The following is a 19,561-nucleotide window of genomic DNA, read 5'->3' as shown; positions in this document are numbered from 1 at the left end:
GTGACGTAAATTTAAATGTGTAAAACCATTGTATGTAGGTTTTTTTTTTACTTAATCGTATGCATGCACTTAAATCTGTGATTACTTGTTGAATAGTAGCTTTGAAAACAAATGGGCAGCATTCAACCCACACAAAATGTTGCAAAACTTTGTTTTAATGGAAACCTGTTCTTTTTAAATAATTTTTGGAGCCTGGTGAAATCGGTTTGAATACGTGTTTAATACTACAAAACACCTGTCTTCTAATATCTTCAATTGTTGCGTATACCGAACTGCAGCGGACAGATTTTGAGGCGCATATCCACAGCTGTACTGGAGTTTGGGCCAGATATTTGCCATTTAATGTAATGACATGAGAGACCGGTTGCATTAACACCTTATTTGCATCAGTCACGCTAGCTAACCTTTACCTAGAATGGGTTTTCTCATCATTTGCAATACTTTCACAAAGGAGACGTCAGGCAGCTGTTTCAAGAACTTGGCTAACACGGGTGATTTTTTTTGTTGTTGTCAAGAAATATACTTACAAATTAAAATTACCCCAGAAATGCATTGTTAGCCCATCTCGCACCAATTTCGTATAAATAACACGCGCTGTGCATTACCGTATAATACGGACGCCAAATTGCGATTTTGCGTGCATAAATACGCCTTTTTTTGCGTGCATATGATACGCCAATTAGCGTGTTTGCATATTAAACAGCAATTTGTCTCATTACCCTGTCCCCTAACCCAAACCCAAACCCTAAACCTAATGTTAGCGTCCGTGAATATTATAACCTCTACCCTAACCCAAACCCAAACCCTAAACCTAACCTTATTATTTTAATTATTTCAGTGTTTCCTCTTCATGTAAGTTTTAAAATGGCTGCTCTCCACCCAGGTACAAGCAAACATTGGCGTATCAAATGCACGCAAAATCGCAATTTTGCGTACGTATTAGACGATAATGCATCAGCGTGTTATTTATACGCAACTGGGTGCGATCTGGTTGGCGCACGAGATTATTAAAAAATATATTCTTCCTATTAAGGGATGTCTCTTATGTATAATTGTTGCACTTTTATGCATTCTATTGTATTATTAAAAAACACCTGAGAAATCTATTCTTTGTTGAGTAATTAGCTATTTCAGACAACGCTCCCGTTTTTTATTAATACACAAATTAATATCACTGATGACTGAATGACTGAAGACTTATTTGTTTTTTTGTAATTACTCGTTTATGGAATGTGATGTATTAGAAAGTTGTATTGTGCCAAAGTGTCCGTTAAAACTACCTGATTAAAATTATTAAGATGATGAATATTCCCCCTTTCATGTATCATTTAGCTGTTTTATCTGCAAATAAAAAAAAACAAAAAAATGTATTATATATTATTAATATAGTGTATATTTATTAATACATGTAAATAAATTGCTGAAAATACCTATGCACAATGTAAAACGCTGTCAATTTTACAACAAAACTAGGTCAATTTTAATTTTAAATTGGCCTTACAATAATTAACACTGTTTCCAGGACACTTCATGCCTGAAACCATAGCAAAACGTTGCGCGCCGGTTTGAGCTTGTACGTGTCCCTGGATAAATAAAACTGGTTTTTCCGGTTACTGTCCATGGTCCTGTACAGAGCATGGTCCATGGTACTGTACAGTAAGTGCATCTTTTCAGCCTAATCTCACTGGAAATCGTAACCATTTTATGAGGTAGCTAATTCGTATGTATCATACGTTGTGAATTGTATACAAGAGCATACTAATATTACAAAAAATCCTCACCGAAGCCCCTCCCATAACCCCAACCCTTCTTTCCGGTGCTGATTTTGATCTTATCCTGTACATTTGCATACAGGCAATGACTTTTCATAGGGAAAGTTACATGCTGTGTTCGTGCTTGTTTTAAACACAATTATGAGTTTAGTCTCGGGCATAATATTGTAAAGATATTATCTACCAGTCTTTTCCTGTTCAGTCCAAACTCTGCCAGGTAGTCAGTTCAGTTTTTTGATAATTGCAGTTTTCCAACTTGACTCATAGTGTCGCTGTTCACCGGTAAAAATATTTTCATTAGCTTCCCTCCACCCTGCTCTGATGTCATGAGATTGCTCCTCTTTCTCTAATAGGACATTTTCTGTGGTGGTGGCGGATTCACTGGTGAACTGTCCTTTGTCTAATGCTTTAGACTTAGTCGTACATTTTTTCCTTACCGCCAATTGTATTTTTAATTGGATACAATACAAATTATTTCTGAATGGATATGACAAGCTGCAGCCTTTCTGTCCAAATGTTTAGCTTCGTGTTTTTCCTGCTTACGTTGGATACTGCTAATGGAGACGTGAGCTATTCTTTTCCAGAAGAGATGAAGCGCGGATCTGTAATTGGAAATATAGCCAAAGATCTCGGGCTTGATGTGAGCAGACTGACATCTCGTAAGGCTCGCATGGATACTGAAATTAACGAAATGCGGTTTTGTGGCATTAATCTGAATAGTGGAGATCTCACCGTAACGGAGAGGATCGACAGAGAGGATATCTGTGAAAAGAAATCTTCGTGCGTTATAAAACAGGAGCTCGTGCTGGAAAATCCTTTAGAGCTGCATCGTTTCATTCTCAATATCCAAGACATCAACGATAATTCACCATTATTTAAACAGAATGTGATCAAATTAGAAATTAGAGAATCGGCAGTCAAAGGTTCTCGTTACTTATTAGATGAGGCCCACGATGCGGATATTGGTGTGAATTCAGTGCAGTCCTATATTTTGCAAAATAATAATAACTTTCTTTTAAACGAAGTTACTCGTGAAAATGGAAGAAAATATGGAGAGCTCGTGTTGAATAAAGAATTGGATCGCGAGCAGCAGAAAGAGGTGACTTTAATTCTTACTGCGGTTGACGGTGGGACTCCACCGAGATCAGGTACTGTAGCCATACACGTCACTGTGCTGGATGCTAATGATAATGCTCCAGTCTTTAGTCAGGCCGTCTATAAAGTCAGTCTGCCTGAAAATTCTCCTGTAGATACTGTAGTGGTTACAGTGAGCGCTACTGATGCTGACGAGGGACAAAATGGAGAGGTGAGATATGCGTTTGGGCATTTGTCTGAAACCCATTTAAATACATTTTCCTTAGATCCAGTGTCTGGTGTTATTAAACTTACGGGAGTAATTGATTATGAGAAGGCCAGTTTAGTTGAACTTCCGATTCAAGCTAAAGATGGCCAAGGCTTAGCCAGTTATTCTGCTGTAGTTATTAATGTTGTTGATGTGAATGATAACGCTCCTGTTATAATTACTAAATCTCTGAATAGTCCCGTTCCAGAGAACGCGATACCCGGTACAGAGGTTGGTATCATAAATGTGCAGGACAGAGACTCTGAGAATAACGGACAGGTGCGCTGCTCCATTCAGCAAAACGTCCCATTTAAACTCGTTCCTTCAATCAAGAATTACTATTCTCTAGTGACCACAGGTGAATTAGACCGTGAGTTAGTGTCTGATTATAATATCACAATAACTGCTACAGATGAGGGATCACCGCCTTTATATTCATCAAAGAATATTCACTTTACTGTAGCTGACGTGAATGATAATCCACCCGTATTTGAAGAACAGAATTACAGAGCTCACGTGCAGGAAAATAATAAACCGGGCTCATCTATTTGTTCAGTATCAGCTACAGACCCGGACTGGAGACAGAATGGCACTGTAGTTTATTCTCTGTTACCTTCTGACGTGAAAGTTTCAGCAGTTTCCTCCTTTTTATCCATTAACGGAGATACCGGCGTCATTCATGCCGTGAGGTCGTTTGATTTTGAACAGTTAAAGAGCTTTAAAGTACTGGTGTTAGCCAGAGATAACGGTTCTCCTCCTCTGAGCAGTAACGTGACTCTGAGTGTCTTGATAACGGATGAGAATGACAACACCCCTCAGATATTATACCCATCTCGTGATGGAAACTCCTTCATGACCGAGATGGTACCCAAAGCTGCTCAGGCGGGCTCTCTTGTGTCCAAGGTGATCGCCGTGGACGCGGATTCTGGACAGAACGCGTGGCTCACCTATCACATTATTAAAGCGAGTGATCCGGGACTTTTCACTATCGGTGTCCACAGTGGAGAGATCAGGACACAGCGAGACCTTTCTGAATCTGACAGTATGAAACAGAACATTATTGTCTCCGTGAGAGATAACGGACAGCCCGCTCTCTCTGCCACGTGCGCATTATATTTACTTATATCAGACAATTTGGCTGAAGTTCCAGAACTGAAAGACATGTCTCATGACGAGAGCAGCTCCAAACTCACTTTTTATTTGATCATCGCGCTGGTGTCCGTTTCCACTTTCTTTTTAACCTTCATCATCATCATTTTGGCTGTGAGGTTTTGTCACAGGAGAAAGCCCAGATTGTTGTTTGATGGAGCTGTAGCCATTCCCAGCGCGTATCTGCCTCCAAATTACGCAGATGTGGAGGGCGCGGGAACTCTACGCAGTACTTACAATTATGACGCATACCTGACCACGGGCTCGCACACGAGTGACTTCAAGTTCGCCAGATCTTATAATGAGGGCACACTGACTGCTGACATGACACTCAAAAAGACTAATTTCGCTGTGGATGATCTTGAGGGACTTGATGCTGACATAAGTGATTGTTTTCAGGTAAAGTCAAATATATTTTTCTATATTGCACTATTGTTGTAAACTATCTTGAGATACTATACATTTTAAACCTTTTTTGTTAAATACAATTTTCCTTGTATGCGTTTAGCCGTTTTTAAAGACTTATAAAGAAAAAGTTAAGGATACAAGTTGAGGTCTAGAGAAATATGAATCGGCTTCTATCATCCTTGAGGTATCTCTGAAGTTTGTTTGTATATATATTTACACGGTTTCAAAGACTGAACCCTGTCTTGAGCTAAACAAATCTTGATATTTTTTGTTTCAAAAATAGTCTGCCTTTCTGTGTCGAGTTAGTTGTTTTGTATGGGGTTAGTTTAATTCTTTATCGCCATTTTGCCTTTTTTGTTTTTCTACCATCACCTGTTACTTTATCTTTTTGCATCGTCAATGACTTCCACTCGCTTCCGGTCTTATTAAGATAACAAAAATTAAAGCCCATTTCATTTTCTTCATAATCTCATTCATTAGTATACCTGTTGGGTGTTTTCAGTGGATGTTTCCACAGAAGCTACTGCTGCAGGGACAAACTGATTTACGATGTTATTGCATACGTTACCCCATTCATTTTTTTTCGTTTGAGTTTTTTGCCAAATGTTTTGTGAAAGTATTTGTTTAAATGCTGAGATGCAGGATTTATAGAAAGCTTCATGAAATGAATTAAAGTTTTAAACTTATTATTTTCCTTTTTTCGTGTACACATGTTTTTTTTTATTTATAGATTTTTTTGTTTCTGGTTCCAGTTAACTTTGGTACAGACCATTATTTCAGTAGGCGTAGGGTAATGTATCTTTCCGGTCGGAAAAATTGTTTAGCGTAATTATTTTTCGTGTAGTTGTCAATACTGTTATTGCAAAAGTAGAGTTGTCTAAGGTTTGTGTTTTCTCTCACATCATATAGCGATGGCTGTCATTGAAATATTTAGAACACACGTTTTCTCGTTCATGTTTAAAAGAATACAATTTCATGGTCCATTCACAGTTTCTGTGAGTTCGCTGAATCTCGTGCAGTTTTTTACTTGAACTCGTAGTGTCGCTGTTCACCTGTACTATCATCAACTTTAACATATTACTTGTCTCCACCCTGTTGGTGATGTATTTGCACAACCAGATTGTCTCGTAGACAACGGGAACCATTCCCTGATCCTCGGACTTAGTGTAATGTTATCGATTTTCGCTGTATTTACAGTTTCTGTTGCATTTTGTTTTAATTTGTATCATCCCAAATGGAATTCCAAAGCTTTTGGGTAAATGGACGACTGTTTGGCTTTTTGTTCTTCATGATCATGGCGCACAACGCAAATGGAGATGTGAGCTATTCCATTCCGGAGGAGATGAAGCGAGGATATTTGATTGGAAATATAGCTAAAGATCTCGGACTCGATGTAAGCATGCTGTCGTCTCGTAAGGCTCGCATTGACCCTGAAGGTAACAGAAAACGATACTGCAATATTAATCTACATTCAGGTGATCTTATTGTTGCGGATAGGATAGACAGAGAAGAGATATGTGAGAAAAAGGCACCGTGTGTTATAAAACAAGAGCTCGTGCTGGAAAATCCATTGGAGCTGTTTCGTATCATTCTCACTATTGAAGACATCAATGATAATTCACCGCAGTTTACAGAAAGCGTTATTAAATTCGAAATAAGGGAATCCGCAGACAAAGAATCTCGTTACTTATTGGATGAGGCACACGATGCGGATATTGGTGTTAATTCAGTGCAGTCATACACATTACAAAATAATGAACATTTTCTACTAAGTGTCCTTACTGGGGCAAATGGAGGAAAATATGGCGAGCTCGTGCTGAAAAAAGAGTTGGATCGTGAGCACCAGAAAGAGGTGACTTTAATTCTTACTGCGGTTGACGGTGGGACTCCACCGAGATCAGGTACTGTAGCCATACACATTACTGTGCTGGATGCTAATGATAATGCTCCAGTCTTTAGTCAGGCCGTCTATAAAGTCAGTCTTCCTGAAAATTCTCCTGTAGATACTGTAGTGGTTACAGTCAGCGCTACTGATGCTGACGAAGGACAAAACGGAGAGGTGACATATGCGTTTGGCCATTTATCTGAAACCCTTCGACAGTTATTTCTCCTTGATGTAAAGTCTGGAGAAATTAAAGTAGTTGGGAATATTGATTATGAGGAGAAAAACTCTATTGAACTGCCAGTTCAAGCTAAAGATGGTCAAGGGCTTGCTGGTCGATCTATTGTATTATTAGATGTTGTTGATGTGAATGATAACGCTCCTTTTATAATAATTAAATCTCTGAATAGTCCTGTTCCCGAGAATGCGTCACCCGGTACAGAGGTTGGCATCATAAATGTGCAGGACAGAGACTCTGAGAACAACGGACAGGTGCGCTGTTCCATTCACCAAAACATCCCATTTAAACTTGTTCCTTCAGTCAAAAATTACTATTCTCTAGTGATCACAGGTGAATTAGACCGTGAGTTAGTGTCTGATTATAATATCACAATTACTGCTACTGATGAGGGCTCTCCGCCTTTATTTTCTAAAAGGTATATTCACTTTACCGTAGCTGACGTGAATGATAATCCACCTGTATTTGAAGAGCAGAATTACAGAGCTCACGTGCAAGAAAATAACAAACCAGGCTCATCTATATGTACAGTTTCAGCTACAGACCCGGACTGGCGACAGAATGGCACTGTAGTTTATTCTCTGTTACCTTCTGACGTGAAAGTTTCAGCAGTTTCCTCCTTTTTATCCATTAACGGAGATACCGGCGTCATTCATGCCGTGAGGTCGTTTGATTTTGAACAGTTGAAAAGTTTTGAAGTGCTGGTGTTAGCCAGAGATAACGGTTCTCCTCCTCTGAGCAGTAACGTGACTCTGAGTGTCTTGATAACGGATGAGAATGACAACACCCCTCAGATATTATACCCCTCTTCGGACGGAAATTCCTTCATGACCGAGATGGTACCCAAAGCTGCTCAGGCGGGCTCTCTGGTGTCCAAGGTGATCGCCGTGGACGCAGATTCCGGACAGAACGCGTGGCTCACCTATCACATTATAAAAGCGAGTGATCCGGGACTTTTCACTATCGGTGTTCACAGTGGTGAAATCAGGACACAGCGAGACCTTTCGGAGTCTGACAGCATGAAACAGAACATTATTGTCTCCGTAAGAGATAACGGACAACCTTTCCTCTCTGCCACGTGCGCATTATATTTACTTATATCAGATAACTTGGCTGAAGTCCCAGAACTGAAAGACATGTCTCATGACGAGAGCAGCTCCAAACTCACTTTTTATTTGATCATCGCGCTGGTCTCCGTTTCAACTTTCTTCATGACCTTCATCATCATCATTCTGGCCGTGAGGTTTTGTCGCAGGAGAAAGCCCAGACTGTTGTTTGATGGAGCTGTAGCCATTCCCAGCGCGTATCTGCCTCCAAATTACGCAGAGGTGGACGGCGCGGGAACTCTCCGCAGCACTTACAATTATGACGCATACCTGACCACGGGCTCGCGCACAAGTGATTTCAAGTTCATCAGATCTTATAATGAGGGCAAACTGACTGCTGACATGACGCTGAAAAAGACGCAGTCTGCTTTGGATGATCTTGGGGGACTTGATTCGGAAATTGATGATTCGTTTCAGGTATGATTAAACATTAATATTTTTTGTATTATTAACGTCAAATAGCGTTTTCACTTTAAAAAAATATTATTCTGTACTGATAAAGAGTAAATCACTTAGGTCTCGGTTGAATGCGCAAATATCACAATTCTTTCTTTTTAGATGATGAATATATACTATTCCGCTACGCTTTGTCTTTTAAATTAGCATTTAACGTATTTGATGTGCTCTGGTAACGTGTTGTCAAAGAAGTACTTGCTAAAACGTTTACCAAAAGTAGAAATTAAAATCGCCTTTCCTACGAAAAGTTAAGTACCTTTAATAGTAGCCTAGAAAATTTACTTTGTCTTTTTTTTCGAGGTTTTGGCAATGGAAGTGTTTTGAATTAGAAAATATTCGTTATCGTATTTATTTATTTATTATACTTTACATTATTGAATTTTCATCCCTTGACTTTTCCCGGTCCATTTTTATTGACGTTGTTGTCTACTTTCTCACGAAATTGTAATTGTGTTATAATTTAAATGTGTATAAATGTAATATTTTTACAAAAGTGTGCACGTAAATGAACGTCTGCAATTTCTCGGATTAGGTATGTTAAAATAAAATAAAAACTACACTAATTCGCTTCAGTTAAATTTATAAAAAGTTGTTTTTTCTCTGTATTTCCCCAAACGCTGTCCATGGTGCTACACAGGCAATTTCTCTTTCTATTGCTACTTTTTTGTATATTGTCGATCTGCAAGCTGCTGGTTCTTGTTCTAGTAGATATATGAATGACTGCGTTGGTTCTTATTTTTTGCATTAGAACGATTTTAGTTTAGTTTGACGCTTTGTGTTGTAATTTCATTGCAATGAAATCACACTTCAATCCTGGTTACATCACTTTATAGTGTGCGAGCAGTGGCTCACAATCCTACTGGAGACTCAGCACTGCACATTTTTAGTGTCCCTTTTAAACACACCTTCTTATTACATCAGTTCTTTAGCATATAGATTCATGATCTGTACTGGGTTTGTTGAATTTAAGAGACATACAAATTTTGCAGCGCTGTGTAGTCCTCAGTAGCGAAATTAAGAAACACTGTTTGAGCACTAAACTCTGTGCAATTTCTTAATTCAACTCGTTGTGTCGCTGTTGACCAGTAAACCATTTGACATTTACTTAGTAGTTTTCTCCACCCTTCTCATGATGTCATGCACAACGTTTCCAGCTTGTTTCTTCATAGAAATTTGTCGACGTTGACGGGGTGCTTTCGGTCTCATGCTGTAATCTTATTTAAATCTGCTTTTCGATTGATTTCTCTGGAATATAATTCACGTTTAAATGGATTTTAAGGTTCTCTGTGTTTCTGCTCAGATGTTTGGCTTTCTATTTTTCGTGCTTTTTTCACACACTGCTAATGGAGACGTGAGCTATTCTTTTCCAGAGGAGATGAAGCGCGGAACTGTGATTGGAAATTTAGCCAAAGATATCGGGCTTGACGTGAACAGATTGTCATTTCGTAAACCTCGCATTGACACTGAAGGTAACAGAAAACGATTTTGTGAAATTAATTTGAATTCTGGAGAGCTGACTGTAGCGGAGAGGATCGACAGAGAGGCGCTGTGTGGAAAGAAAGCATCATGCCTCATAAAACAGGAGCTCGTGCTTGAAAATCCCTTAGAACTTCATCGCTTTGTTCTTAATATTCAGGACATCAACGATAATTCGCCAATATTCAAGCAGAAATTGATTAAATTCGAAATACGGGAATCAGCAGACAAAGGATCTCGTTATTTATTAGAAGAGGCCCATGATGCGGATATTGGCGTGAATTCGGTGCAGTCAAACACCTTGCAAAGTAATGATCACTTTCTTTTAAATGTAGTTACGCGTGAAAATGGAAGGAAATATGGAGAGCTCGTGTTGAATAAAGAGTTGGATCGCGAGCAGCAGAAAGAGGCGACTTTAATTCTTACTGCGGTTGACGGTGGGACTCCACCGAGATCAGGTACTGTAGCCATACACGTCACTGTGCTGGATGCTAATGATAATGCTCCAGTCTTTAGTCAGGCCGTCTACAAAGTCAGTCTGCCTGAAAATTCTCCTGTAGATACTGTAGTGGTTACAGTTAGGGCTACTGATGCTGACGAGGGATATAATGGAGAGGTGACATATGCATTTGGTCATTTATCAGAAAGTCATATGGACGTGTTTTCCCTTAATCCAGTTTCTGGTGAGATTAAATTAAACAGATTTATTGATTTTGAGGAAGAGAATACAATTGAACTTCCGATTCAAGCCAAAGATGGTCAAGGATTAGCCAGTTATTCCTCTGTGTTTATTAGTATTGTTGATATCAATGATAACGTCCCTATAATAATAATTAAATATTTGAATAGTCCCGTTGCCGAGAATGCCTCACCCGGTACAGAGGTTGGCATCATAAATGTTCAGGACAGAGACTCTGAGAATAACGGACAGGTGCGCTGCTCCATTCAGCAAAACGTCCCATTTAAACTCGTTCCTTCAATCAAGAATTACTATTCTCTAGTGACCACAGGTGAATTAGACCGCGAGTTAGTGTCTGATTATAATATCACAATTACTGCTACAGATGAGGGCTCTCCACCTTTATCTTCCACTAAAAATATTCACTTTACTGTATCTGACGTGAATGATAATCCACCTGTATTTGAAGAACAGAATTACAGAGCCCACGTGCAAGAAAATAACAAACCAGGCTCCTCTATTTGTTCAGTATCAGCTACAGACCGCGACTGGAGACAGAATGGCACTGTAGTTTATTCTCTGTTAATTTCTGATGTCAATGGCGAAATTTCCTCCTTTTTATCCATCAACGTAGACACTGGGGTCATTCATGCAGTAAGGACATTTGATTATGAACAGTTAAAGATTTTTAAAGTGCTGGTATTAGCCAGAGATAACGGTTCTCCTCCTCTGAGTAGTAATGTGACCGTGAGTGTCTTGATAACGGATGAGAATGACAACATCCCTCAGATATTATACCCATCTCCGGATGGAAACTCGTTCATGACCGAGATGGTACCCAAAGCTGCTCAGGCGGGCGCTCTGGTGTCCAAGGTGATCGCCGTGGACGCGGATTCTGGACAGAACGCGTGGCTCACCTATCACATTATTAAGGCAAGTGATCCGGGACTTTTCACTATCGGTGTCCACAGCGGAGAAATCAGGACACAGCGAGACCTTTTTGAATCTGACAGTATGAAACAGAACATTATTGTCTCTGTGAGAGATAACGGACAGCCCTCTCTCTCTACCACGTGCGCATTGTATTTACTTATATCAGATAACTTGGCTGAAGTTCCAGAACTGAAAGACATGTCTCATGACGAGAGCAGCTCCAAACTCACTTTTTATTTGATCATCGCGCTGGTCTCCGTTTCAACTTTCTTCATGACCTTCATCATCATCATTCTGGCCGTCAGGTTTTGTCGCAGGAGAAAGCCCAGATTGTTGTTTGATGGAGCTGTAGCCATTCCCAGCGCGTATCTTCCTCCAAATTACGCAGAGGTGGACGGCGCGGGAACTCTTCGCAGCGCTTACAATTATGACGCATACCTGACCACGGGCTCGCCTACAAGTGATTTCAAGTTCATCAGATCTTATAATGAGGGCACACTGACTGCTGACATGACGTTGAAAAAGACGCAGTCTGCTGTAGATGATCTTGAGGGACTTGATTCCGAAATTGATGATTCGTTTCAGGTATGATGAAACATTCATTTCTTTTTGTATTATTAGCGTCAAATTAGCGATTTCACATAAAAAAAAAATATTATGCTGTACTGATAAAGAGTAAATCACTTAGGTCTCGGTTGAATGCACAAATATCACACTTCTTTCTTTTTAGATGATGAATATATACTATTCCGCTATGCCTTGTCTTTTAAATTAACATTTAACATATTTGATATGCTCTGGTAAAGTGTTGTCAAAGAAAAACTTGCTAAACCGTTTGCCAAAAGCATAATTTAAATCGCCTTTCCTACGAAAATTTAAGTACATATCTTTATCGCCTAGAAAATTTACTTTGTCTTTTTTTCGAGGTTTTGGCAATGGAAGTGTTTTGAATTAGAACAGATTCTTTATCTTATTTATTTATTTATTTATTATACTTTATAGTATTGAATTTTCATCCCTTGATTTTTCCCGGTCCATTTTTTTGACGTTGTTGTCTACTTTCTCAAGAAATTGTTATTGTGTTATAATTTAAATGTGTAGAAATGTAATATTTTTACAAAAGTTTGCACGTAAATCAAGGTCCGCAATTTTCTCGGATTATTTATGTGTTAAAATAAAATAGAAACTACACTAATTCGCTTCAGTTAAATTTATAAAAAGTTGTTTTTTCTCCGTATTTCCCCAAACGCTGTCCATGGTGCTACACAGGCAATTTCTCTTTCTATTGCTACTTTTTTGTATATTGTCGATCTGCAAGCTGCTGGTTCTTGTTCTAGTAGATATATGAATGACTGCGTTGGTTCTTATTTTTTGCATTAGAACGATTTTAGTTTAGTTTGACGCTTTGTGTTGTAATTTCATTGCAATGAAATCACACTTCAATCCTGGTTACATCACTTTATAGTGTGCGAGCAGTGGCTCACAATCCTACTGGAGACTCAGCACTGCACATTTTTTTTAGTGTCCCTTTTAAACACACCTTCTTATTACATCAGTTCTTTAGCATATAGATTCATGATCTGTACTGGGTTTGTTGAATTTAAGAGACATACAAATTTTGCAGCGCTGTGTAGTCCTCAGTAGCGAAATTAAGAAACACTGTTTGAGCACTAAACTCTGTGCAATTTCTTAATTCAACTCGTTGTGTCGCTGTTGACCAGTAAACCATTTGACATTTACTTAGTAGTTTTCTCCACCCTTCTCATGATGTCATGCACAACGTTTCCAGCTTGTTTCTTCATAGAAATTTGTCGACGTTGACGGGGTGCTTTCTGTCTCATGGTGTAATCCTGCATTTAAGTCTGCTAATCGATGGATTACTCTGGGATATAATTCACGTTTAAATGGATTTTAAGGTTCTTTGTGTTTCTGCTCAGATGTTTGGCTTTGTATTTTTCGTGCTTTTGTCACACACTGCTAATGGAGACGTGAGCTATTCTTTTCCAGAGGAGATGAAGCGCGGATCTGTGATTGGAAATTTAGCCAAAGATATCGGGCTTGACGTGAACAGACTGTCATTTCGTAAACCTCGAATTGACATTGAAGGTAACAGAAAACGATTTTGTGAAATTAATATGAATTCTGGAGAACTGACCGTAGCGGAGAGGATCGACAGAGAGGCGCTGTGTGGAAAGAAAGCATCATGCCTCATAAAACAGGAGCTCGTGCTTGAAAATCCCTTAGAACTTCATCGCTTTGTTCTTAATATTCAGGACATCAACGATATGTCACCGATATTCAAACAGAATTTGATTAAATTCGAAATACAGGAATCATCCGTCAAAGGATCTCGTTATTTATTGGAAGAGGCCCACGATGCAGATATCGGCGTGAATTCAGTGCAGTCATATACCTTGCAAAGTAATGTTCACTTTCTTTTAAATGTAGTTACGCGTGAAAATGGAAGGAAATATGGAGAGCTCGTGTTGAATAAAGAATTGGATCGCGAGCAGCAGAAAGAGGTGACTTTAATTCTTACTGCGGTTGACGGTGGGACTCCACCGAGATCAGGTACTGTAGCCATACACGTCACTGTGCTGGATGCTAATGATAATGCTCCAGTCTTTAGTCAGGCCGTCTATAAAGTCAGTCTGCCTGAAAATTCTCCTGTAGATACTGTAGTGGTTACAGTTAGGGCTACTGATGCTGACGAGGGATATAATGGAGAGGTGACATATGCATTTGGTCATTTATCAGAAAGTCATATGGACGTGTTTTCCCTTAATCCAGTTTCTGGTGAGATTAAATTAAACAGATTTATTGATTTTGAGGAAGAGAATACATATGAACTTCCGATTCAAGCCAAAGATGGTCAAGGATTAGCCAGTTATTCCTCTGTGTTTATTAGTATTGTTGATATCAATGATAACGTCCCTATAATAATAATTAAATATTTGAATAGTCCCGTTGCCGAGAATGCCTCACCCGGTACAGAGGTTGGCATCATAAATGTTCAGGACAGAGACTCTGAGAATAACGGACAGGTGCGCTGCTCCATTCAGCAAAACGTCCCATTTAAACTCGTTCCTTCAATCAAGAATTACTATTCTCTAGTGACCACAGGTGAATTAGACCGCGAGTTAGTGTCTGATTATAATATCACAATTACTGCTACAGATGAGGGCTCTCCACCTTTATCTTCCACTAAAAATATTCACTTTACTGTATCTGACGTGAATGATAATCCACCTGTATTTGAAGAACAGAATTACAGAGCCCACGTGCAAGAAAATAACAAACCAGGCTCCTCTATTTGTTCAGTTTCAGCTACAGACCGGGACTGGAGACAGAATGGCACTGTAGTTTATTCTCTGTTACCTTCTGATGTCAATGGCTCACCGGTTCCTTCCTTGTTATCCATTAATGGAGAAACCGGGGTCATTAATACTTTGAAGTCGTTTGATTATGAACAGTTAAAGATTTTTAAAGTCCTGGTGTTAGCCAGAGATAACGGTTCTCCTCCTCTGAGCAGTAACGTGACCGTGAGTGTCTTGATAACGGATGAGAATGACAACACCCCTCAGATATTATACCCATCTCCGGACGGAAACTCCTTCATGACCGAGATGGTACCCAAAGCTGCTCAGGCGGGCTCTCTGGTTTCCAAGGTGATCGCTGTTGACGCAGATTCTGGACAGAACGCGTGGCTCACCTATCACATTATTAAGGCGAGTGACCCGGGACTTTTCACTATAGGTGTACACAGCGGAGAGATCAGAACACAGCGAGACCTTTCTGAATCTGACAGCATGAAACAAAACATTATTGTCTCCGTGAGAGATAACGGACACCCCACCCTCTCTGCAACGTGCGCATTGTATTTACTTGTATCAGATAACTTGGCTGAAGTTCCAGAACTGAAAGACATGTTTCATGACGAGAGCAGCTCAAAACTTACTTTTTATTTGATCATCGCGCTGGTGTTGGTTTCCACTTTCTTCATGACCTTCATCATCATCATTCTGGCCGTGAGGTTTTGTCGCAGGAGAAAGCCCAGGTTGTTGTTTGATGGAGCTGTAGCCATTCCCAGCGCGTATCTCCCTCCAAATTACGCAGAGGTGGACGGCGCGGGAACTCTACGCAGCACTTACAATTATGACGCATATCTGACCACGGGCTCGCGCACGAGTGATTTCAAGTTCGTCAGATCTTATAATGAGGACACACTAGCTGCTGACATGACGCTAAAAAAGACTCAGTCTGCTGTAGATGATCTTGAAGGGCTTGATTCGGAAAATGTTGATTTGTTTCAGGTATGAATCAATATTCATTTTTCGTTTTGTATTATTACTGATTTAATGGCTGAATGTCAAATTTGAGTTGTTTCTTAAGTTTTGTCTTGGTCTACTGATAGCGAGTAAATTAACTGTGCCTCAGTTAAGTGCACAAATAATTAGCTTCATTATTTTTTAGAGATTCCGCTTAGAATCTGAAAACTATTTCCTTATGCATTGTCTTAAAAAATAAATGTAAAGTACTTATGTTCTCTATGACGTGTTGTCCCGGGAATGCACTTGCCAAAGTGTCATCCCTAAAAAATAAGAACTACCTTTATTAGCCTTTATTTTGAGATTAATTTTGGCTTGTTTTGTAGTCGAGGATTTTGACCATGGAAGTGTTTTGACTGCAAATACGTCAGTATTTATTTCTCGCTATTTGATGATATAAATTTTCATGGGATCTTTTCTTGGTTCATATTTATGAACATTGTTGTCTGCCTTATCACGAAAAGTTATTGCTTTAAGTAAAAAAAAAAGGAACACCTAATCTAAACCACACAGTATTAGATCACAATGAACGAAATAACCATTTAAAACGTATATACTTTATATAATGTTGTGAGAACAAAATAATGTGTCAATCTTCACTGAAATCCAACATCTTAAACTTATTCAGGGTAGGATTTACAGTAATATCACTGTAAAATAACGGAAATGCTGGCTAATTTAACTTGTTCGAATTCCATCACAGTAACTCATAATGTTAGTCAGTATTGTGAATGGCCCACCTGCCCAAATGAACTCCCAACAATGTCTGGGCATACTCCTGATGAGATGCCGCATGGTGTCTTGTGGAATGTCCTCTCAGTCTAAGATCAGACCATAGGTGAGGTCCTGGACAGTCTATGGTGCTACTTGACGGCTTCGGACTTGAGATCCCAGAGGTTCTCAGCTGGATTTAGGTCTGGGGAACGTGAGGGCCAGTCAATGCCATCAATGTCTTCATCATCCAAAAACTGCCCACAGACTCTGACCACATCAGGGCGGGTATTATCATGCACCAGGATAAGATCTGACAATAGATCTTAGGATTTCATCACAATATTTCAAAGCACGTGCATTTCTGTTAAACCCTCTGAGGATGGTCCTACCCATACCACCCTTGCTGTTGGCGCTCCAGTGTATCTGTTGTCACTTTTATTTGCACCAAAACTAGTGAAAATGGTTCGCAATCACTTATGCTTCCTCACCGGGTTGATTGATATTCCTGAAGGTTAACTGATTTGGTGTTATGCTGTGATGATCAGGTATTCCCTTAATTATTTTGAGCAGAGTATATATTTGATATATTTAATATAAGTTTGCACATGTATAAAGATGTTTTGTTATTTCTGTGATTAACTACGTTTTAAACTCTAAATGAAACTACACTATAGTCTCTTTGATTAAATTGTGAAATACGTTTAGTTATCTTCGGCTTTTCCCCGTCGCTGTCCACGGTGCTGAACAGGCTATTTATTTTTCTGGTGCTGCTTTTTTCTGAACAATATTGATTTTCACGCTAACGATTTTTGTTTGGTAATATATATACATGAGCAACTGTATGCTTATTTTTCTTCCCAGGATAATGTTAGATTAGTTTGTCTCTTAGTGATGTTATTGTATGGCATTTAATTCATACTTTTTCAATCCTACTTCCACAACTTCATTCTGTAAGAGCAGTGGCTCTTAATCCTGGTTCTAGAGACTCACAGCACTGCACATTTTGTTGGTGTCCCTTATTTAACACTTTGTTACAACATCTGATCTTAAGCACAGAGATCCATAATCTGAATGTGTTACACATAGATATATAGAATGTCCAGCGATGTAGGTCCAACGGACCTGGATTAAGTATGCAATGAGTTTGAGCATTAAATGGTGTTCAGTTTCTTAATTTAACTCATAGTGTCGCTGTTGACCAGTAAACCTTTTTGCGTTTCTTAATATGAATTTGCAGACTATGACGAATTTGCTATTTGTTCAATATAATTAGAATTTAATTTAGATGTAGATTGATTTTTAAAGGATATCATTTGTGTGGTTCTAAATGGATTGAAAACCCTTCTGTGTTTCTGCTCGGAAGTTTGGCTTTGTATTTTTTGTGCTTTCGTCTTAATGGAGACGGGAGCTGTTCCTTTCCGGAGGAGATGAAGCGTGGGATAGTGATCAAAAATATAGTCAAAATCTTGGGGTCAATTTGAACAGACTGTCATCTCGTAAGGCTCGCATTGAAACTGAAGGTAACAGGATTTCTTTGGTGTAATAATCTGAATACTTGAGAACTGACCGTCGCGCATTATGAAAAGAAAGCATCAAGCATTCTAAAACAGGACCTTGTGCTGTAAAATCCTCTAGAACTGCATCGTTTCGTTCTTCTTATTCATGACATCAATGATAATTCACAACAGTTTAAGGGAAGTGTCATTAATTGGAAAATTAGAGACTCAGAATTTCAAGGATCTCGTTATTTATTAGAAAAGGTCTACGATGTGGATATTGCAAAGAATTCAGTGCAAACAGACACATTACAAAATAACGATTATTTTATTTTAAATGTTCTTACATGGACAAATGGAAGAAAATATGGAGATCTCGTGCTGAATAAAGAGTTGGATTGTGAGCAACAGAAAGAGGTGACTTTAATTCTTACTGCGGTTGATGGTGGGACTCCACCGAGATCAGGTACTGTAGCCATACACGTCACTGTGCTGGATGCTAATGATAATGCTCCAGTCTTTAGTCAGGTCGTCTATATAGTCAGTCTGCCTGAAAATTACTCAAAAGATACTGAAGTGGTTACATTGAGCGCTGCTGATCCTGACAAGGGACAAAATGGAGAGGTGACATATGCATTTGGTCATTTCCCTGAAAATGTTCTTCATCTTTTTTACTTAGATCCAGCATCTGCCGGGATTAAACTGATGAGGTTTATTGACTATGAGGAGGAGAGTGTTATCATACTACCAAATCAAGCCAAAGATGGTCAAGGATTAGCAAGCCATTCAACTGTGTTAATTGAGATTGTTGATAATATTTAACTCTTTGACATGATGCTCAAAAAGACTTAGTCTGCTGTATATAATCTTGAGGGGCTTGATGCAAAAACAAACAGTTTATTTGGCGTGAGGTTTTTCTCAAAGATAAACTTTGTACTTATTTGTGTTTTTTATTTTTTACTGTTTACTGTTTACTTATGGTGTTTCATCACTGGGTGATGCCTTTTAGAATAAAGAGTAATAAATTACTATTTTTGTAGAACACAGTCTCAGTGGTTTGTGTCCACAATGGATAGAATGTTAACAGTGTTGCCGGGTTACTAACTTTCTCCAAAATGTCTTAAGATGTTTTCTGCAGAAATAATTTTTATATTTGGGTGAACTATCCCTTGGCTTGAAGGATGCTTTTTTGTTGTTTAATACCATTTGGTAACATGGTGTTCAAGCCTTTTTTGGCAATACGATAACCTAATTTATCTCATAAGTATAACATATGCTTGTGCTTTTAAATCTTGTCAATTTTAAATCACACTCTTCATTATTATGACAGTATTTCTTTTTCCACCTGTTATTTTGATGATATTAATGTGAAAATAAGTGTTTGGAGTTCAGTTTCCTGATTCCTCACTCTTGACACAGTTGTTTGGGGTACCATCTCTAAATTTGTGCAGTATCCAATGTAGATGTGAAACAACCTAAGTAACAAGGTAGTTGGTTTCTGGTCTTTTTAAGCTATGTTCAGATTGATATGATAGGGAATTAGTCTGTGTCTTTCAGAAGTATTTATAAAAGTAATTTCTGG

At 38.8% G+C, this 19,561-nt stretch overlaps 3 protein-coding genes across 4 annotated transcripts in view; all 3 read left to right on the top strand.

Moving 5' to 3' along the window:
- The first annotated feature begins 2,150 nt into the window (after window positions 1-2,150).
- The window catches only part of LOC130437735 (protocadherin gamma-A11-like), a 143,876-nt gene continuing 126,465 nt past the window's right edge, over window positions 2,151-19,561 (top strand). Inside the window, exon 1 of one of the 2 annotated variants that reach the window (XM_056769282.1) lies at window positions 2,151-4,662. In XM_056769282.1, coding sequence (XP_056625260.1) covers window positions 2,254-4,662 — 2,409 coding nt within the window. In that variant the 5' untranslated portion in view covers window positions 2,151-2,253. Of the gene's footprint in view, window positions 4,663-13,263; window positions 15,755-19,561 lie in introns of those variants that run through there. The other variant, XM_056769281.1, reaches the window with a different exon arrangement.
- Window positions 5,883-18,731, top strand: LOC130437738 (protocadherin beta-15-like). The gene is made up of 2 exons (XM_056769292.1): window positions 5,883-8,314; window positions 18,659-18,731. Exons 1-2 carry the CDS (start codon window positions 5,906-5,908, stop codon window positions 18,683-18,685), a joined length of 2,436 nt encoding a protein of 811 aa, XP_056625270.1. The 5' UTR covers window positions 5,883-5,905; the 3' UTR covers window positions 18,686-18,731.
- Window positions 9,532-18,759, top strand: LOC130437739 (protocadherin beta-15-like). The gene is made up of 2 exons (XM_056769293.1): window positions 9,532-12,026; window positions 18,659-18,759. The coding sequence occupies exons 1-2, from the start codon at window positions 9,621-9,623 to the stop codon at window positions 18,683-18,685; spliced, it is 2,433 nt and encodes an 810-aa protein (XP_056625271.1). The 5' UTR covers window positions 9,532-9,620; the 3' UTR covers window positions 18,686-18,759.

Source organism: Triplophysa dalaica, chromosome 16 (assembly GCF_015846415.1).
Source record: "Triplophysa dalaica isolate WHDGS20190420 chromosome 16, ASM1584641v1, whole genome shotgun sequence".
Classification (NCBI taxonomy): Eukaryota; Metazoa; Chordata; class Actinopteri; order Cypriniformes; family Nemacheilidae; genus Triplophysa; species Triplophysa dalaica.
Note: the sequence above shows the minus strand (reverse complement) of the source record. Positions and strands in the feature narration are given on the sequence as shown.